Source organism: Corythoichthys intestinalis, chromosome 3 (genome assembly GCF_030265065.1).
Source record: "Corythoichthys intestinalis isolate RoL2023-P3 chromosome 3, ASM3026506v1, whole genome shotgun sequence".
NCBI lineage: Eukaryota > Metazoa > Chordata > Actinopteri > Syngnathiformes > Syngnathidae > Corythoichthys > Corythoichthys intestinalis.
Window position 1 is genome coordinate 56,608,129 of NC_080397.1, and position 22,120 is coordinate 56,630,248.

The following is a 22,120-nucleotide window of genomic DNA, read 5'->3' on the forward strand; positions in this document are numbered from 1 at the left end:
CCTCAAAAGGAAAATGTTTAACCGTGTCCTAAATCGAAATGCAAGCACGAGCCATGACTTTGAGCCCATAGAACTAGGACAGACGACGCGGAAGTTCTCCCTCGCTTTTGCAGCAGCGGGAGGGAGACGAGGCTGTCTGTGTAAGCAGAATGATATCGCCTGTCACTCATTTCTGAAACTACGACGAGTGGTCAATGTGCAAGAGAGGGAGGGACCAAGCAATGTCACTTCCCGTTCAGTTATACTGCGAAGCGGTCTTTGGTGATTCGTTCGGCAACGTCACTTCCCGTTCACTAACCGAACGATTCATTTGGGCGGGGAGGGAGATGAGGGGGGCGAACGATTCGTTGAACGATTCGTTTGAACGAATCTTTTTACTGAACGAACCGGAATGGATTCGTTTATTCAAGTGAACGACAGATCCCGTCACTATCGGCTGTCACTGTTCTGGCGACTTGGCCGGGGGGGCCGAATTCCTTCAGTTGAAAACAACTCCACACTCGAAGATTAAGCCTTATGTCAAATTCCCCTTTAAAGATTGTGAAATAGTTCTCTCAAGTGCTTATCAAAATCCAAATACGGTTAGGATCATTGAAATGTCACAGAACTGCAAATCTATCAGTCACATTTACAGCACTGTATTTTCCTCTTGCTAACTAGGACGCTTCTCGTCACCAGTTAATAACGTCTCTAACATGGCCCCACAACTTGGTGATCCATAGGTTGACGCCAAACTCGCTCAAGTATTGAATCTCTGGCATTAACATCTTACGGCACAACTTCAAGTGGGCCTTATCAATGTTCTTCTTCAAATTGTATCCCATTATGGACTTCTCCCCAATGGGCTGCCAAGGCTGCATGACGCTCTCTCGGATGCTGCCGGCATCGACGGCGTGACCCCCTTCGATGCAGGTGGCCGTCATCTCCGCGTTCCTCCTTTTGAGCTCCGCTACGTCCTCCGCCATGCGCTGTCGCCCGTACGCGTCCACTTTCCTCCAGAAGGTGCAGTTCACGTGCTGGTACAGTTTCCAGTCAAGAGCATTCCACTCGAGGGCCCTGGCCCTCAGTTCTGGTGTCAGTTTAGATACGGTTGACCCCTTGCGGGCATTAAGCTTGAAGAAGATGAGATCATCCATCTCCCAACAGAGAGCATCCTTCAGCAGGATGAGAGATTCCTCAAAATGCTCTGCTAGCAAGAACAGCTGAAAACGTTCTGTGATGTTTTGGATTCCCTGGTCCACCCGCGGATCGTCCAGCTCCAGCGTGTTGTCTTCTCCAAAGTCAAAGAAAAGCAAGTTCCTGAGGTAGAATGCATTGAAACCTTCCGGGTCGAAGTAGTAGTGAGGATCACGAAGAAACTCCGCCATCTTGTCGTCTCCTGCTATCTTCCAGGTGAAAGGTACAACCCGACCATAGTAGTGGAAGGAGGATTCAAAAAGATCCGCCGGGTCTCTGAGGATGGTGACGTAAGCCGTATCGAGAGGAAGCAGCTTGGCCACTTCGGCCGCATTGAAACGCATGTGATTACAGATTATATTGAAGCACATTCCGGGTTTGTAGTCTTTAACGTGGGAACGCTGGAAAAAGGCAGGGTAGGAAAAGTCATTCCTGCTGTCCGGAAAAGCAAATTTGAGTTGATGTTTCTCTCCAAAGCGGAAAAGGATGTTGAGGAAGGTGCTGCTTGCCGACTTGTGGGTCTTCATGAACATGATGTCTACTTTGGGAGTGCACATCCCTCTTGTCTTTTTATGTGAGCTGTTGCTATTTGGCCTGGTTGTCGGCCGGGACGGCCGGTGGGCGCAGGAGTAAGGAACTGGAATGCTGCAGAAATAAACAAGAAACTTTTAGAGCTAACTTCACAGATAGAAACAGCACAGTTATTAAGAACTACCGGTATGTACAGTGGGGCAAATAAGTATTTAGTCAACCACCAACTGTGCAAAATCTCCTACTTGAAAAGATTAGAGAGGCCTGTAATTGTCAACATGGGTAAACCTCAACCATGAGACAGAATGCGGAGAAAAAAAAAACTGAAAATCACATTGTTTGATTTTTAAAGATTTCCAAATTAGAGTGAAAAATAAGTATTTCTGGCTGTCTAAGAGGTCTAACTTAGCCTTCTAACGAGGCTCCACTCGTTACCTGTATTAATGGCACCTGCTTTAACTCATTATCGGTATAAAAGACACCTGTCCACAACCTCAGTCAGTCACACTCCAAACTCCACTATGACCAAGACCAACGAGCTGTCGAAAGACACCAGAGACAAAATTGTAGACCTCCACCAGGCTGGGAAGACTGAATCTGCAATAGACCCTACTCACATGACGTCACAACCACGCCTCCGCGCCATATTGTCCGTCAACTCGTCGTGTTGACGCATTACCGCTACGTGAATTCCTCCTATTATGGCGTGTTTTTCTGCTCGTTAACATTAATAATCAAAATGCTGAAGGCGTGTGTGGCGGTTGGTTGCAATAACAGAGAAGATAGACGGAGAGACTTGAAGTTCTACCCTATTTCGAGAGACCCGGAGAGGGGAGTGAGATGGACGTCTGCAATTCGATGAAAAAACTGGGCTCCAAACGATTACCACGGATTATGTAATAGTCATTTTATATCTGGTAAGATGCATTTAATATATATTTAGAGGGTTTTGGGCTGACAACCACAATTAAGATCTAATTGCCGACAACATACAGTTTCAAATTCAAGATGCTTATTTCTTCCACCGTCATTACATTTTGAATAATATTTAGCTGGTACCAAGTGAAAGAAGCTGGCCTCGTCTACAGATCATCAGTTAAACAGGTGTGTCCAAACCTTTTGCAAAGGGGGCCAGATTTGGTGTGGTAAAAATGCGGGGGGCTACCTTGGCTGATTTACATAGAACAATATATTTAAACAAATTTTAGCAAGCCCTTCTGTGTGTCACATTTGCTTTTTTTTTTTTTTTTAATTAATAATTTCAACAGTATCGTCTTTGTGGCGTTCTCTTTCGACACTCGGGCTCTTGTGAAATACTGCTGCTGTGAAATTAAACTAGCTTCTTCAAGTTGCTATAATTTTTCGCTGCGTATCTTCACTGTAATGTTGTCGTACCTGTCAGCGTGTCTTGTTCGGTAATATCATTATCGTGTCACATCGAACTCTTTGAAAACAGCGACTGTCTCTTTGCAAATGAGGCAGACACAGTTGTTGCGTGTTTTATTGAAGAAATAGTACAATATCCACCTATCCTTGAAGCGTCGGCCATCGCAGTGAACTTTTTATTTTTTATTGATTGTCGCAATTTTAGAAAATTGGAAGTAAAGGGTCACACGGGGTAATGTTGCTTAGAGTGCTGATCTTAAAAGTTTTTCAAAGTTTCGCGAGAATAGGCTGAGTTTTTGTGGACAAGATAGTTGTAGATATCAGGGTAGCAGATGTCAGGCAGAGAGGGCGAAGACAGCGGGTCGAAATATATCGATTTAGGCATCAAATATGGATCTGGCGAATGGATAGACTGAAGCTTTTCCACATAACGCCTTTTATGCAACGCATCCAATGAGTTTACAGCGTCTGAAAGCACCGGGGCTTCCATGAATTGCACTATAAATTGCATGACAAATTGAAACCACTGAGAATACGGATAAACAATGACGGACAATATGGCGGCCGGATACAGTGACACGACATTCTGTGACGTTGGTGAGTAGGGTCTATAGGTAAAACGCTTGGTGTAAAAATATCAACTATGGGAGCAATTATTAGAAAATGGAAGACATACAAGACTAGTGCTGCAACGATTAATCGATTAACTTGAGTATTCGATTAGAAAAAAAATATTCGAATTAAATTTTGTTGCTTCGAGTATTCGTTTAATTAAAGTGGTGTTGTAATGGTATATTTTGAAAGTGTTTGCATTTAATTTTTTTGATGAGAGTGGATACACTGCCTGCTGGTCTGCCTCTTTTCACATGGCTGAATCCAACTGCTTCCTGTTAAGACCAATGTAAGCCAAGTTTGTTTGAGCTAATTGTTTTTTAATGCATTCTCAATTTAGTTTATAGGTATATTTACCCGTTTTTTTTTTTTGTGGGAATATGTATCTGAACCATTTGTTAAGAGAATTATAAAAAAAAAAAAAAAAAAAAAAATCAAAAAAAAAACTTTTGCATTTTATAGCATTTAAGCTAGCGGACTTTTTCTATGTAAGTTAGCCAATTGTTCTTTTATTGTACATATATCATCATTAAAATTTTTTATTTTTTTTTTAAACCGCGATATCGCGATATTTTGCAACTCGATCGGTTATCGATATGCTCCCGCCAAGTATCGATACTTTTATTTGACATATTGGCCATTGGATGCTGTAAACTGCTCAATGTTTGTTGAGCAATTCCTTGGCGGTCCACTAGGGGGCGCGCGAGAGTGGCGGTGAAGGTAAAGTGCGCACAAGTCGTCTAGAGAAGAGAGGAAGCTCTAATTGGGTTGAAAAAAATAAAGAAGCTTCGTGAGAACGGTGAAGGAAAAAGTGAGAAAAATATTGCTACAAATCACACATGTGGACACACTTTACATTTGTCTAACAAAAATAAGGTTCACTAGCGGCTGGTGACAAATTGGACACTGGATTTCTTCGCTGCTTCCTTTTCATCACTTGAGGTAAGAAAGTTTTACAATGTAATTGATTTTTTAATTTACATGTTTTATTTTGATGACATTTGGTGTTGAATGATATCAAATAAACCAGCACCCTAAACTGGATGAAAATGAATGTCGAACAACCTTACATGAATTTACTGATTTATCTGATATTTTTTTAGAACCACTTTCCATCTAGTTTACGACACAATCTGTTATTACTGCCTTTTTGATACAATAAGCCATAAAAATGGCTTGAATAGCTTCCAAGATATATAAGGTGATGTGCATGATAATTAATGTAGCATACATATTAAAAATAGGTAATTATTGCATTTTTAATTTCCATCCATCCATCCATCCATTATCTTCCGCTTAGTCCGGGGTCGGGTCGTGGGGGCAGCAGCTTTAGCAGGGAAGCCCAGACTTCCCTCTCCCCAGCCACTTCAGCCAGCTCCTCCGGCGGGATTCCAAGGCGTTCCCAGGCCAGCCGAGCGACATAGTCTCTCCAGCGTGTCCTGGGTCGACCCCGGGGCCTCCTACCGGTGGGACATGCCCGGAACACCTCTCCAGGGAGGCGTCCAGGAGGCATCCGAACCAAATGCCCGAGCCACCTCAACTGGCTCCTCTCAACGCGGAGGAGTAGCGGCTCGACACCAAGCCCCTCCCGGATGACCGAGCTTCTCACCCTATCTCTAAGGGAGAGCCCGGACACCCTGCGGAGGAAACTCATTTTGGCCGCTTGTATCCGGGATCTTGTTCTTTCGGTCACGACCCACAGCTCGTGACCATAGGTGAGGGTAGGAACGTAGATCGACCGGTAAATCGAGAGCTTCGCCTTTTGGCTCAGCTCCTTCTTCACCACAACGGACCGGTGCAGAGTCCGCATCACTGCAGACGCTGCACCGATCCGCCTGTCAATCTCCCGCTCCCTCCTACCCTCACTCGTGAACAAGACCCCAAGATACTTGAACTCCTCCACTTGGGGCAGGATCTCATCCCCGACCCGGAGAGGGCACTCCACCCTCTTCCGGCTGAGGACCATGGTCTCGGATTTGGAGGTGCTGATCTTCATCCCAACCGCTTCACACTCGGCCGCGAACCGCCCCAGTGAGAGTTGGAGGTCACGGCTTGATGAAGCCAACAGCACCACATCATCTGCAAAAAGCAGAGATGCAATGCTGAGGCCACCAAACCGGACACCCTCAACGCTTCGGCTGCGCCTAGAAATTCTGTCCATAAAAATTATGAACAGAATCGGTGACAAAGGGCAGCCTTGGCGGAGTCCAATCCTCACTGGGAACGAATTCGACTTACTGCCGGCAATGCGGACCAGACTCTGACACCGGTCGTACAGGGACCGAAAATCCCTTACCAGGGGGCTCGGTACCCCGTACTCCCGGAGCACCCTCCACAGGACTCCCCTAGGCACACGGTCGAACGCCTTCTCCAAATCCACAAAACACATGTGGACTTGTTGGGCGAACTCCCATGCACCCTCGAGGACCCTGCCGAGGGTGTAGAGCTGGTCCACTGTTCCACGGCCGGGACGAAAACCACACTGCTCCTCCTGAATCCGAGATTCGACTTCCCGACGACCCTCCTCTCCAGCACCCCTGAATAGACTTTACCGGGGAGGCTGAGGAGTGTGATCCCTCTATAATTGGAACACACCCTCCGGTCCCCCTTTTTAAAAAGGGGGACCACCACCCCGGTCTGCCAATCCAGAGGCACTGTCCCCGATGTCCACGCAATGTTGTAGAGGCATGACAGCCATGACAGCCCCACAACATCCAGAGCCTTTAGGAACTCCGGGCGGATCTCATCTACCCCTGGGGCCTTGCCACCGAGGAGCTTACCAACCGCCTCAGTGACTTCAACCTCAGAGATCGAAGAGCCCACCTCAGAGTCCCCAGACTCTGCTCCCTCAAAGGAAGGCGTGTCGGTGGAATTGAGGAGGGCTTCGAAGTATTCTCCCCACCTACTCACGACGTCCCGAGTCGAGGTCAGCAGTACACCATCTTCACTATACACAGTGTTAATGGTGCACTGCTTTCCTCTCCTCAGACGCCGGATGGTGGACCAGAATTTCCTCGAAGCTGTCCGGAAGTCGTTTTCCATGGCCTCGCCGAACTCCTCCCATGTCCGAGTTTTTGCCTCGGTGACCGCCGAAGCCGCAGTCCGCTTGGCCAGCCGGTACCTGTCAGCTGCCTCCGGAGTCCCACAGGCCAAAAAGGCCCGATAGGCCTCCTTCTTCAGCTTGACGGCATCCCTTACCGCTGGTGTCCACCAGCGGGTTCGGGGATTGCCGCCACGACAGGCACCAACCACCTTACAGCTCCGATCGGCCGCCTCAACAATGGAGGTGCGGAACATGGCCCACTCGGACTCAATGTCCCTCACCTCCCCCGGGACAATGGAGAAGTTCTGCCGGAGGTGGGTGTTGAAACTCTTTCTGACAGGGGATTCTGCCAGACATTCCCAGCAGACCCTCACAATACGTTTGGGCCTGCCAGGTCTGGCCAGCAACTTCCCCCACCATCGGAGCCAACACACCACCAGGTGGTGATCAGTTGACAGCTTCGCCCCTCTCTTCACCCGAGTGTCCAAAACATGTGGCCGCAAGTCCGATGACACGATTACAAAGTCGATCATTGAACTGTGGCCTAGGGTGTCCTGGTGCCAAGTGCACATGTGGACACCCCTATGTTTGAACATGGTGTTCGTTATGGACAAACCGTGACGAGCACAGAAGTCCAATAACAGAACACCACTCGGGTTCTGATCGGGGGGGCCGTTCCTCCCAATCACGCCCCTCCAGGTCTCACCGTCATTGCCCACGTGAGCGTTGAAGTCCCCCAGTAGAACGAGGGAGTCCCCAGAGGGGGCGCTCTCCAGCACACCCTCCAAGGACTCCAAAAAGGGTGGGTATTCTGAGCTGCTGTTCGGTGCATAAGCGCAAACAACAGTCAGAACCCGTCCCCCCACCCGAAGGCGGAGGGAGGCTACCCTCTCGTCCACGGGGGTAAACCCCAACGTACAGGCACCAAGCCGGGGGGCAATAAGTATGCCCACACCTGCTCGGCGCCTCTCACCGTGGGCAACTCCAGAATGGAAGAGAGTCCAACCCCTCTCGAGAGGATTGGTACCAGAACCCAAGCTGTGTGTGGAGGAGAGTCCGACTATATCTAGTCGGAACTTCTCTGCCTCACCCACCAGCTCAGGCTCCTTCCCTGCCAGAGAGGTGACATTCCATTCCATTTTTAATTTCTATACATTCAATCAGCCTATACGCAGACTATGTAGCTGCTTAGGGCCCCTGACCACCAGGGGGCCCCCAATCTGGCAATTGTTTAATTTGTGTTCTATTTTGTTTACTACAGTTTGCTTTATTTGACTTTTGTGAGTTTTGAGAGTTGATTACAAGCTCAAAAAAAATAAAAGTTCTTCCTTAACTTCTTTCTTTCCTCTTTCAGAAAAAGGTTTGGCGCTATCTACTGTAAGTACTGACAATCATTTGGGGTGAGAAGTTTGAAGTATGCAGTGTAACAAAATCTGATTAATATACAAAATATGGACGTATGGGTTGGATTGCATGTATGGGTTTCACAGTACACTGTGACGAAATGGTGGGCCAAAAATATGGGGCCCTTTGCATTATTTTGCTTAGGGCCCCCAAATGGCCTGGGCTGGCCCTGCATTCAATTCATATTTTTTTAATTCACTCAATACTTCCAACACAAAAAAACAGGATTTCAACTCAAAAGCTATTAAGTAACTAATATTTTTTTAAATTTATTTTGTTGTTTTTAAGGTGAGGAAGAATGTGACTGACTGAGTCCGACATCTAAAATGCTGAAGCAGATAGTAATCAAACCAACGCTTTTGGCAACAAAGGTCATACACGAATAAAAGACCCACCAATTTTATCATTGCCCCAATCCAAGCTCAACTGATGACTGACACGTAACGCACTGTTAACATTTTTTCAAAAGATTTAAAACTTTAAAGAAATTAAGGGTGCCATTCATCATGATCTCTCAAAGAAATATCAGTTGCTGTGGTTGTTTTCCTCAATATGTGCAGGTACACAATTTGCAGTAGATTTATATTTTACAGCGATGTTGCACTGAAAAAGTGTCACTGCTTAATAAATGACTTAAACAGTATTTTTTTTCTATTTCGAAACATCTTTTTTTCTTTCATTTCAACAGTTGTATCGTAGAATATCCTGTATCAAATTTCTGACCAATATATCGATTAATCGCTGTATCGTGATATCGTGAGATAATCGTTATTGTGAGCCTTGTATCGCGAATTGTATCGTGAGGTGCCCTGAGGTTCCCACTCCTACTAGACACACTAAACACGCTGGAGGTAACTCTCGAAGCAGGTGGGAAACGTTCACGACAGTGTTTACTAACCTTTGATTTTGTGTAAATGCGAAATCATATTGGAGGTATCGCCCCCTCGGCGGCCATTCTCCGCAAACGTGTTTTACATGTTGGTTGGCCCTGCTCCTTGAAGCCGCGGCTGTCTAGAACTTTTCCGTCGCCGAAGTATTCCCATACTAGCGATTTCATTTTCTTCGAGGGGGAAAAAAGTCAGGAGTTTCACCTCCTCCAGCCATCGTGTAGCACAGCTGACTCGCTGACACTGAGCAACAATCATTGGGGGAGGGTTGAGCCTTCTAGCTGGAAGCGTGAGATTTATCCATGCATTTTTTGGACATAAAAATAGCTAATACCTTAGGGACGGTATGATAGAAAATTTTTGCGGTTTTCAAACCTTGCTGTTTTCATACCATGGTGTCCCTTGAAACTGGTAATCGGCACATGTCTATTCAGCATCTCACAATACACTTTATAGCATGCAGATGGACCGCGGATTCATCTGATTTTGTGGATTAATTCATTTATTTTCGCATCACGCCAGCTAAACGGCTACAGAAAATTGTTGCTGCACCAGAGAGAGGTGTGTAAGCCTTTTTGGGGTTTCAAAAGGTTCCCATTCACCGGCAGATATTGGCCAAAACAAGCCCTACCATTGGACCATTGGACTTACGAGGAAGTGAGTAAACGTCGTTTTGTATTATGTCAACTACTGGGATCATGGCACACGTTTTAATATGGAGGTGGCTTGCATTTTGTAAATGACATGCTCCTTGTCCACCGAGAATGCCACTCTGCCGACAACCGGCGGCATCAGAAAAAGCAACTTTGCATAAAAATGGCCGCGAATACAGCGAATACAAAGTAAACACTACATAGTTTTTTCTTTTTTTTTTTCTAAACCTGTCCTGTTCAGCTGTTTGAAACGGAGAATGGAAGTCTAAGTGTCCGTTTGGTCTGAATAGTTTTAATGTTTCACATTGAGAGTATGAAATCCTCCCATTTTGATCATTCAACATACCTCGTTTATTATGACAAAGCAGCGAACAGGAAGCGGTTATGGAAGAACAGAAGAAAAGAAACAAGAAAGAAAAGAAACAAAACAACAAGAAATACATTGAACTCCTACACTATTGAACTCCAACAACTACTAATATGTTGGTGGTATCGTCAGCTAGATGTATTTCAGGTTGACACCGTGGGGGGCCTGTTGACCAGGGAAAGAAGGGGGACGGGGGTTGGAGAGTCTATAAGCTAAGTGATTGAAAGGGGTAGAGTGTGCACAAATCAGCTCTGTGATCTAGAACCCAGCAATCGTGTGAATCCCTTGTGAGTGCAAGCCCGTTGGCAACCGACCCTACATCGCTTCATCGCCACTCCCGGCACCGTGACCGCCCACCAAAGGCCGCGAGTACAGCGATTACAAAGTAAATACTACATACTTTCTTTAAATAAAGCACTATTTACTTTCGTTTGATCATGGACGAACATGTAGAAAAGTTCTCATCAGAGACATTCTGCCATGTTAGCTGCACAACAACTGCACGCCATGTAGTTAAGCATTAGTTTATGCCATATTCGTGTTGACCGTGTGGCAGCTAAGCGATCCTCCGACGTCCGCCAGTTTGACCGCAGTGTAATTCTCCAGCGTGGGACGAGCTGTAGCTTGCTCGCAACCGGGCGGGTTGCCGATCGGCAAAGACAATCAACAACCGTGACGTCGTGTGACATGATCCCGGGTAGTTTTGAGTGATTTTTCGCTTGGACAGCCAAGAATAGACTTCGAAACATCATTCTGTTCGGGTTAACATGTCGGCTAGCTGTCTCACGAGCGTAGGAACAGAAATCGTTCGTAACCCGGGAACTACCTGTATTATATGAAGTCCAGTGAGTGCAATATAGGTATAATATAAACAGTGCATATAATTTTACTGTAATACAGCATATACAGTAGGTACTGTATATACTGTACTTCCTTGTGTACACATTAATCAGCTGTATATTGTTTGTACATCTAATGTACGTGTGTTGAACCATACTCAGGCATGCTCAGCTGGGGCATGGACAAGCAGTAAAGGAAGATAATACTGCTGGTCAGTAGGACACCCAAACCCAGACGTTTGCACATGGACTTCCAGTGCCTTCCGTGCTTTAATGCCATGATCCAGAAATTTCACGAGTTACCTGAAAAACATCAAATGACAAAAAGTGAATGGAAAACCTACAAAGTTTCCATTTAAGCACTTCATGAATTTGCTGGGCAAGAATGTCAATTGGAGAAATTGGTTTTTCAACCGGGTCGCAAGGACATTTAGTCAATTGATAGCCTAGGAAGTATATTATTGGAACGTATGAGGAAGCTAGACTATCGCTAGACTACTGCTAACTACTTAGCCACAGTGATGTGTCAGGAAAATATTATACTAAAAACACGAGAATGAATTTAATGCATTGTTTTCAGTGATGGTTATGCAAAACGGATTTGATACTATCAATGTACCAGTCAAAAAGATCACGTGGCTTATCTTAGACATTTAATACTCTGAACCAGGGCCGTGCAGAGACCGATTGAGGGGCAGGTGCTCATAAATCAAGAACATGAACAAGAATTTAATACACCTTAAAACAACATAACTTTACATTATTGGGAGGGGGGGAAAGTGAATAGAAATCAACACTGTCATCAACACTTTCTGGCTGTGACTCAACTATTATTTTATTATTATCCATATTTGACAACTCTAGCACCTAATAATTAATAATGACATAAAAAGTTATCAAACAATAACATTGTAATTGCGTTTATAATTATTGGATTTTAATACCTGAATATCCTTGCAAAATGTGTTATTCTTACCTATTGTGCTCTTCACCCAGCTGATGAAGGATCCACTGCCTTTAGCAGCCTGATCTCTTAAATCCCTCAACCTCATTTCCTTGCGAGGTGTGTCGACATAATGAAATATGAATCTTAAATTTAAAAAATCAGATTGCCCAGTGGCTTTTATTTTTAAAGCTTTCTAAATTTCTTTCTCTCTCATTAACATTGTGAACTTAACCCTTTAACACCTAAGCCTATTTTGGCCGAACATGCATGCATTTGATGTTGCCTTTATATTTCAAAGAAAAACTTGTATACACTGGCCAAATTGGGTCCCTTTTTTCAGGACACCTTGAACTTCATGTCTAAACTGTTGTTTTCTTGACTGACCAATTATAATCCACATTTTGGACCCAAAAAGACAAAAAAATCCCAAAATCTTTTTTCAAAATTTGTAATGTTGACGTCCCATTGACAACCAAACATGCTCGACCAACCGTTTTGAAGCCTGATAATATTTATTCAACTTGTTAGGATAAACATTCAATAGAAAAAAATAAGATTGAATAGTTTTATGTTTGACAATTCAACACAAACAGCAGGTATGGTCATAGGCGTTTTTGGCCTTTACACATACTATGGTCAAAACAGGCTATATAGTGTGCAAAATAGTGAGAAAAAAATGTATATATATCATCTAACACAAAAAGAGTTTGGAAGATATCTCTTTGTGAAGTTAGGTGTTGTACCCATCACCTTATCGAAAGTATATAAGTACATGCAATCAAGCTTCTCACACAGACATCTACATAAAAATTGAAAAGATTATAGTGAAGACAAAATATATATAACATTGAAAAAAAGTATTTTAAAAAATATTGACAAGTAGTTAAATTTCTTGAATTTTTCAGGCATGCGATCCAATAAAGTTTTTTTTTTTTTTTTGCGCACTCAATAAAGCTTCTTCTTGAACAGGTCACTGAGCTGCGTCACACACAACGTCACACAGCCTACTCTTTCGCCGTTTGCGCTCTACTATCACTTCTACTCGCCGAGACGCCAATTCATCAGAGGAAAACCACGACAAATACGACTCATCTTCTTCCTTGAGTTAATGAAATAATGCATTAGCTTGTGCTAAATGTAGTTTTAGATTCATTCTGCACGTTTCAAAGTCGCTCGCTCAAACCAACCGGTGTTGTGCATTTTTCGGCACGACACCGGCCGCTGCTTGCTTCGCATGCCTCCCTTTCAATAGTTGGCGCCTCGCTCGGAAATTTATTAAAAATGATCACATTCGGTTCGTCCTTCCTGACATCACAACGACTCTTGGGATAAGTAGTCTTTTGTGCTGATTTCGCTTTTGAAAAGGACAAGAAATGATGACAATATGGAGATGGATATATGGTCCATGCAGCGTTTTAATGCATATTTATGAGTGCAATAAAACTATAAAACTCAAATGACATTATCTCCCGTTTTTCTTGGCCGATTGACTTCAAATAAAAACTGGTGTGGACATCAACTTCCGCACTTTCAAACGAGACCAACCAGCAGCGCGTGGGTGATGTAATTACAGCGTGACGAAGCTTCAAAGACGATATGCGTAAACGCGTCGCTGCCGACACGTTCGGTGTTTAAAGGGTTAAAGATGTGTACTATATAAGAGATAATTACGTTTCTTTTTTTTTTTTTTTTTTTTTTTTTAATCCCCACAATAAACCTGGTGTAAGAATTTTCACTACTTTCTCGAACACGGTTTATAAAGGTAACAACGTTTGTTTACAACCACCAGATGTCTTTGGACTCCACACCACACTCTCAGGTCAAAGAGGAATAACGTGCTAGGGTGTGGGGGGGTTATGCGGCAGGTTAGCGGCACACAGATGTTTTTCTTTTGTTTGATTTTTTTTTTTTTAAGTGTTTTCGGTGTTCAAGTAAAGTACTCCGTGGCGTGTGTGGACAGTCGGCCAGCACACACAGACGCACAAGAAAAAAAACAAAAAACAGCAGGGCTGAGAACCAAAAGTGCCACATGACAAAATCCGTTTTTCCACATGGCAAAAAAAAAAAAATGCCACAAGGCAAAAATTTTTTTGCCACATGGCAAAAAAATTGCCACATGGCAAAATCAATTTTTCCACATGGCAAAAAAAAAAATTCGACATGGCAAAAAATGACACATGGCAAAAAAAAAATGCCGCATGGCAAAATCCCAAATTGCAAAAAAAAAAAAAAAAAAAAGAATTTCCACATTGCAAAAAAAAAATTCCCACATGGCAAAATTCATTTTGCCACATAGCAAAAAATGCCACATGACAAAATCCATTTTGCCACATTGCAAAAAAAAAAATGCCACATGGCAGAATCTTTTTTTGCCACATTGCAAAAACAAATTTGCCACATGGCAGAAAAATTTTTGCCAATTTTTTTGCCACGTGGCAAAATCCATTTTGCCACATGGCAAAAAAAATGCCACATGGCAAAATCCATTTTGCCACATGGCAAATACCACTTTTGGTTCTCACTGTCTCTCAAAAAAAAAAAAAAAAGCCCAGTCAAAAGGGGGACTATGGGCATGTAGGGGCAAAGGCGCGGGTGCTCAAGATACAATCCACCCCCCCCCCCCCCCCCTGCACGTGCCTGATTTTTGTGATAATGTAATACTACTGAGAATGCAAAACAAAAATATTACCAACTACAGTAAAACAAAAATGTTTAGCATATCGTCCCTACCATCACTGACCCACCCCCATACTTCACAGTGGGTATGAGGTGCTGTCTACATGCCAACAAGCTGTTTGGGAGGCATGCACGGAGAAAACCTTTCCTCACTCACAATCATACACGCAAACGTCTGGAGTTCGCCACGCGGTATTGGGGCTTCAACTGGGACCGTGCGCTTTGGTCAGATGAGACCAAGATTGAGCTTTTTGGCAACAAACACTCTAAGTGGGTCTGGCGTGCCACGAAAGATGCGCATGCTGAAAAAGCACCTTATACCCACTGTGAAGTATGGGGGTGGGTCAGTGATGCTGTGGGGCTGTTTCGCTTCTAAAGGCCCTGGGAACCTTGTTAGGGTGCATGGCATCATGAATGCTTTAAAATACCAGGACATTTTAAATCAAAATCTGTTCCCCTCTGCCTGAAAGCTGAAGATGGGTCGTCACTGGGTCTTTCAGCAAGACAATGACCCTAAACATATGGCCAAATCTACACAGGAATGGTTCACCAGACACAAAATCAAGCTCCTCCCATGGCCATCTCAGTCTCTAGACCTCAACCCCATTGAAAACCTGTGGGGTGAGCTGAAGAGGAGAGGACCCAGGTCTCTGGATGATTTAGAGATTCTGCAAAGAGGAATGGCTGAAGATCCCTTTGTCTGTCTTTTCCCATCTTGTGAAACATTATAAGAGAAGATTAGGTGCTGTTTTGTTGGTAAAAGGGGGTTGTACAAAGTATTAACACCAGGGGTGCTAATAATTGTGACACACATTATTTGATGTCAAATAATTTTTTCTTTATGTGAGATTTTTTCCCCACTGAATAAATGCACTTGTATTGAAGGTTGGATTTTTCTTTTTTTCCATCAAGGTCCCATATTATTTAGGAGAAAAAAATATTAGAAGCTAAAAACACATAATTATGATAAATCCACTAATTATGGAGGGCACTGTATAATTCAAATAAGGTTGCTTAAAAGTTGGTGGGGACAATTTGAGCATCCTGAGAAGTTGCTAGAGTTTTGTCCCTACCGTCCCTATGCAAACCTACGCCCTTGGTATCACAATATATCACCATTTCGATATATTTTCACACCCCTACTGGTAACAGTGAAAATGAGCTTACATCATCAGAAAATAAAGGCTTACCTTCATACATTATAAATCCAACTTGGAAGGAAGTGATGCTTGCCCGTCGGCGAAGCTTTTGCTTTTGTATTCCACTTGACTAAAACAAGTTGATCTAGCTCCTGGGGTGGCTCTTGCATCTGATCTTGACACACATACAGACGAAAGGCATCTCATGCTAGACTCATCACATGTCCGCAGATAAGAGATCTCCCCTGGCTTCTCCAGTTTCACAGCACCGCTGCAGGCACACCTGATGCCTGAGGCCGCCTCCCCCTCTTAACTTTCTAATCCGAGAGCCATTTTGCTGAATGAAGCACTGCGGGGACCCTCGTGTCCCTGTGACATCAGGGTCTGTCAGGGGACAAGCACTTGTCAGAGAGGGAGAGTGTAACACAAAACGGGGGAGGGCAAGTGATGGAGCGAGGGAGGCGAGGCTTGTATAGTCACTATTCTGTGTTCTCCGTACAGAGGGCCATTGAGCTCTCACACCGGAGTCCAAGTTGCAAGCTGATCGGAGGGGTGGAAATCAGCATAAAAAGAACAAATGCACTAATTGTACCACTTGATCAAGACTGCTTTATGTCACAGTTCTTTGAAAAATGCCTTGTATACATGCTACATGTGGAATGTATGGTTAATAGTGAGTTGATTGTCATATTGCCTGGGCATTCATAGAGTAGCTTTGCCGTGAAGTTGCAATAGTTTCTTCTGAACACATAAATTACACATGCAAAAATACATATATTCTGGACTTACCGCTAAGTAGTGATGTTTCGGCTCAGCACTTCTGCACTAAAGTCTAATGAGAAACAAACACAAGAAGTGTATATACTGTAAACAATGCAGTTTAGAATGGCTTCGGCCTGGTCATTCAACTTTTTTTTTTTTTTTTTTAAGTATTTCTATTTATAGTCTAGAAGTGTTTTTCAAACAAAGAGTCACGATACTTTATTTCAAGGGCGGAAGTTAGCATAGGGACCGTAGGGACATAACGCTATCAACTTTTCAGGATGCTTAAATTGTCCCCATCAACTTTTAAGCAACCTTATTTGCATTATAAAATGAGTTCAGTTATACAGGTAATTCAGATTGTCTTCCCATATGTTGTAAGGATAGAAATGACCCGAACATTATTGAGTAAATTGCTTTCATTATCTCCAGACATACTTTTATCCCTTATCACTTGCTGAATGTGCAAGTCCATTTTCATTGGCTGATGACTAGATCCCCCCTCAGAAATGCATGTCAACATGCCGCCTTCTCCGCCCCCTTTAAAGAGGAAGGATATTAGAAGTTTTTTTGGCTAGCAGCAGCAGCCACTGTAAGTAATGTAAACATACGTCAATGTTGTGGAGGTGGGGAACACGCCACTAATTTTGCCAATGAAAGTCTGACTTGCATCAAAGTTAGCATAACATTAAACTGTGTGAACTTGCTAACTTGTCAAACTCGAGTAGAAAGCTGCTTAGAAAGGTGTCTTGCTGGATGTTTTTTACTGTTAACGTTAATTCAACTGTGCATTTTGTGCATTTATTCATGAATCAAAATGTATTTTCTACATCATTTAAAAAATATATATTTCTATTTGTAGCTTTTGCTCATTTTTCTACCCCCCCCCCCAAAAAAAACAAAAACACAACCACTGTAAATATCCTTTATATGAAGTAAGCATTTTGAAAAATGACTTTTCCCCCATGAAAATAATTTTAACTTTTTTTTTCCATTTTTACGCAGGAACCAGCTGTTTTTGAGAAATGTACCCAATCTCTTTGGTCTTATTAATGTCCCGTCCCCAGCAAATATTGTACATGCAGTTATACTGTTATAGCGTCCCTACCAATGTTGAGACCAAACCTACGCCCTTGCTTTATTTACAGTTGCGTTACCATAGGTTAATGATAAAAATAATTAGTTTACCGTGGAATTAGTAAAGGTTTCCCTGTTGTAAATATTAGGAAATCACATTTTGTCTAGGTCTGGTCATTTCTGTTTACTAGAAAAGGTTAAAAATAATGTACCGTAATTTTCAGACTATAAGTCGCACCCGAGTATAAGTCGCACCAGCCATAAAATGCCCAACGAATAGGGAAAAAAACAAGTCGCACCGGAGTATAAATCACATTTTTGGGGGAAATTTACGAGATAAAATCCAACACATACAACAGATATGTCATCTTGAAAGGCAATTTAAAATAAAAATACAATGGAGAACAACATGCTGAATAAGTTTACAGTATGGTAATGTAACGTAATGCATAAACAACAACAATGCAAACGTGCCAGTATGTTAACGTAACATAGGTATTAAGACTTATTCAGATAACTATAGCATAAAGAACATGCTAACAAGTTTACAAAACATCAGTGTGACTCCAAAACACCAAAATAACATATAACAACATAACATAACATAATAATTTCACACATACAGTGGGATACACATACAAAATTTTACAAATTTTATTAAAACGAAAACATGAAGAGGGGTTTTAATATAAAATTTCTATAACTTGTACTAGCATTTATCTTTTAAGAACTACAAGTCTTTCTATCCATGGATCGCATTAACAGAATGTTAATAATGTTAATGCCATCTTGTTGATTTGTTATAACAAACAAATACAGTACTTATGTACCGCATGTTGAATATATGTATCCATCTTGTGTCTTATCTTTCCATTCCAACAATAATTTACAGAAAAATATGGCATATTTTATAGATGGATTGAATTGCGATTAATTGCGATTAATTACGATTAATTAATTTTTAAGCTGTAATTAACTCGGTTAAAATTTTTAATCGTTTCACAGCCCTATATATATTATATATATACTGTATATATAAAAAACAAGAATGAAGAAAAGTTAATACCATTATGTAAAGCTGTCGGAACACGAGGTGTGAATGAAAAGGACTCTGGGATACACACATACAGTGGGGCAAATAACTATTTAGTCAACCACTAATTGTGCAAGTTCTCCCACTTGAAAATATTAGAGAGGCCTGTAATTGTCAACATGGGTAAACCTCAACCATGAGAGACAGAATGTGGAAAACCCCCCAGAAAATCACATTGTTTGATTTTTAAAGAATTTGCAAATCATGCTGGAAAATAAGTATTTGGTCAATACCAAAAGTTCATTTCAATACTTTGTTCTGTACCCTTTGTTGGTAATAACGGAGGCCAAACGTTTTCTGTAACTCTTCACAAGCTTTTTACACACTGTTGCTGGTATTTTGGCCCATTCCTCCATGCAGATCTCCTGTAGAGCAGTGATGTTTTGGGGCTGTCGTTGGGCAACACAGACTTTCAACTCCATCCACAGATTTTCTATGGGGTTGAGATTTGGAGACTGGCTACGCCACTCCAGGACCTTGAAATGCTTCTTACGAAGCCACTCCTTTGTTGCCCTGGCTGTGTGTTTGGGATCATTGTCATGCTGAAAGACCCTGCAACGTCTCATCTTCAATGCCCTTGCTGATAGAAGGAGATTTTGGTAAATGGTATATGGACAGTACTTATATAGCGCATTTATCTGCATGGTTACCATGCCCAAAGCGCTTTACATTAGCACACATTTACCCGTTCACCACACATTCACACACCAATGGGGCTGCTGCCATGCAAGGCGCTGTCAACCCATTGGAGGCAAATCAGGGTTCAGTGCCTTGCCCGCGGGCACTTTGACGGTGGGCAGTCGTAGCCAGGAATCGAACCACTGACTCTTCGGTCCAAGGACAACTGCGCCAAGGCCGCCCCATTTTCACTCAAAATCTCTCGATACATGGCCCCATTCATTCTTTCCTTTACACAGATCAGTCGTCCTGGTCCCTTTGCAGAAAAACAGCCCCAAAGCATGATGTTTCCACCCCCATGCTTTACAGTGGGTATGGTGTTCTTCGGATTCAATTCAGTATTCTTTCTCCCCCAAACACGAGAACTTGTGTTTCTACCAAAAAGTTCTATTTTGGTTTCATCTGACTGTAACACATTCTCCCAGTCGTCTTCTGGATCATCCAAATGCTCTCGAGCGAACCGCAGACGGACCTGGACGTGAACTGGCTTCAGCAGGGTGACACGTCTGGCAGTGCAGGATTTGAGTCCCTGGCGGCGCATTGTGTTATTGATAGTAGCCTGTTACTGTGGTCCCAGCTCTCTGTAGGTCATTCACTAGGTCCCCCCTTGTGGTTCTGGGATTTTTGCTCACCGTTCTTGTTATCATTTTGACGCCACGGGGTGAGATCTTGCATGGAGCCCCAGATCGAGGGAGATTATCAGTGGTCTTGTATGTCTTCCATTTTCTCATAATTGCTCCCACAGTTGATTTCTTTACACCAAGCGTTTTACCTATTGCAGATTCAGTCTTCCCAGCCTGGTGCAGGTCTACAATTTTGTCTCTGGTGTCCTTCGACAGCTCTTTTGTCTTGCCCATAGTGGAGTTTGGAGTGTGACTGACTGAGTCTGTGGACAGGTGTCTTTTATACCGATGAGTGAAAACAGGTGCCATTAATACAGGTCACGAGTGGAGCCTCGTTAGACCTCGTTAGAAGAAGTTAGACCTCTTTGACAGCAAGAAATCTTGCTTGTTTGTAGGTGACCAAATACTTATTTTCCACTCTAATTGGTAATAAATTCTTTAAAAATCAAACAATGTTACCGCTGCGTGTGCCCTCCTTTTCATGCTTCTCCGGTAGTATCCTACTTTCCTAAATTCACATACTGTTTGGCATGATTCCTTTACTTTACTTTTTATTAAATACAAACTTATTTGCTATTTCTGTTCTCCGAGTCTGTGATTGAGATCCACCTAAACGGCTGCCGTTCATTACATACAACTAACAACGAAGAGATATAAACTGTCAAACGGAAGCCAGTCAATATCTCGGCAAGCCGCCTAGGATCGGTTTAAAGACACTGCTGAGGAGCTGGAATTAGATCAGGTACGACCAGGGGTTAATTTGTGCCGGATCCTGCCGGAACAAGATCCGGCACCTCTTGATTTTGGCCTCCCTGTGTTCCAGGACTTATTTGGGCAGATCCGGCACCTCTCGTGTCTCGAAAAAAATAATATAAAAACGTTCTCAAAAAATGTATTGTAATAGCCACGAATGGTGGGAAAGAAGGAGCGGAGTCATTGATGGCTTTCTCCACTTTATTGTGGCAACAATAAGAAAACAAACGAAATAACAGGGACTGCCACCACATTCGACCGCTAACTTGCTTCTCAGCAGTTTCCCCTTAGCTTCTTACTTCTGTACATAGTTACGGACATTACAGTATAAAAAAAATAATAATCAAAATTCATAAATTTATTTACAGAACAAATCCCAAGAACTGCATGTTGTTTATAAAAATTTAACTTCATTTGAAGGAGTCGGAGATTTGTTGATGCACTGAAAAGCTGGACAAACAAATCACACCCTCGACATATGAAAAAAAACTTCGCCGCATCTGGGGAGCAAGCAGCCAGGACCAAACGGTATCTCAACATGCTAAAAAGACAGTTGCATTTACAGTCTTTTTTTCAAAAAGAAGGAAGATGGTTCAAAACGAGTCAGAAAAGCAACAACCGGTGTTGAGGGCAGCTGCAGCGATCATGCTAACGGAGAAGGCATGCTAACAGCAGGAGGCTCGCGCCGCAGCAGCTAGCCAGGTTCACGGGCTGACAGCCAAGCCGGGGGCAGGAGGCTGCTACCGTGGCAGCAGGGCCACCCGGAGTGGGGGCCAGCTACAGCGCCAGCAGTCAGGCAGGTGGACCACCAACAGCCGGAGCAACAGGCCAGTACCCTTATGGGAAATTGGGCTTCACAATTTGTAAGGCTTTGGGAACTTTAGGGCCAGAGAAGACGGGGGGATGAAATTCACAAAAGAATGGGTTTGTGTCATTTATTATTGTCTCAGATCTTTTTTTTTTTATATGTTTAACAAGACTGTACGTTACTGTAAGTCCCACCGGTGGTTATGTGGGCAATTGCCCGTGCTGTGCCGAATATAGCCTAAATAGTTGTAAATTGTCATTACATTTATACCATGGATATTATCTGAAATTGAGGCTTGTAAGTCCCACAGCATTGCAAGTGGACATTTGCGTGTTGTTTTCAGCACCATTTTCTGCGCTTATTTCGGGACCTGTGCCAGTCTCGTCATCCCTGCGCTGGCATATGTACTTTGCGTTCCGGCACTTTGATTTACAAATTAAGCACTGGGTATGACATTCGGAAGTCATCCCACCAGGGGTCGCGTTAACCGAATCTTTTCCGTCGTTGACTGATTTTTTAAAACGGTGACGGAAAAAACTGAAGTCCACCTGTCATTTTGACAGGTTGCAATTCACACCCCAGACCACAGGGTGGCAAGTGAGCATATTAATTAGCTATTGGCTCTCTTGATGCATGACGTCGTTGGCCTTACTCTGAAAAATGTCAA

General features: G+C 43.1%; 1 protein-coding gene across 3 annotated transcripts; it reads right to left on the reverse strand.

Moving 5' to 3' along the window:
* Positions 1–467: 467 nt before the first annotated feature.
* On the reverse strand, positions 468–16,137 carry LOC130913567 (galactosylceramide sulfotransferase-like). Of its 3 annotated transcripts, none has more exons than XM_057832259.1 (3): positions 15,719–16,134; positions 11,057–11,201; positions 468–1,821 (listed from the first exon to the last, which is right to left on the reverse strand). In XM_057832259.1, the coding sequence occupies exons 2-3, from the start codon at positions 11,176–11,178 to the stop codon at positions 672–674; spliced, it is 1,272 nt and encodes a 423-aa protein (XP_057688242.1). In that variant the 5' UTR covers positions 11,179–11,201; positions 15,719–16,134; the 3' UTR covers positions 468–671. The 3 variants fall into 3 exon arrangements, with proteins under 3 accessions (XP_057688242.1, XP_057688241.1, XP_057688243.1); XM_057832258.1 differs by having other exon boundaries at positions 15,711–16,131; XM_057832260.1 differs by lacking the exon at positions 11,057–11,201 and having other exon boundaries at positions 15,711–16,137.
* Positions 16,138–22,120: the final 5,983 nt, after the last annotated feature.

Excerpts from the sequence above, each read along its gene's own strand:
- LOC130913567 (XM_057832259.1), bottom strand. The coding sequence starts at position 11,178 with ATGGCATTAAAGCACGGAAGGCACTGGAAGTCCATGTGCAAACGTCTG. Across the intron at positions 1,822-11,056 it reads CCCCAGCTGAGCATGCCTGA|CATTCCAGTTCCTTACTCCT; the intron begins GTATGGTTCAAC and ends TTATTTCTGCAG.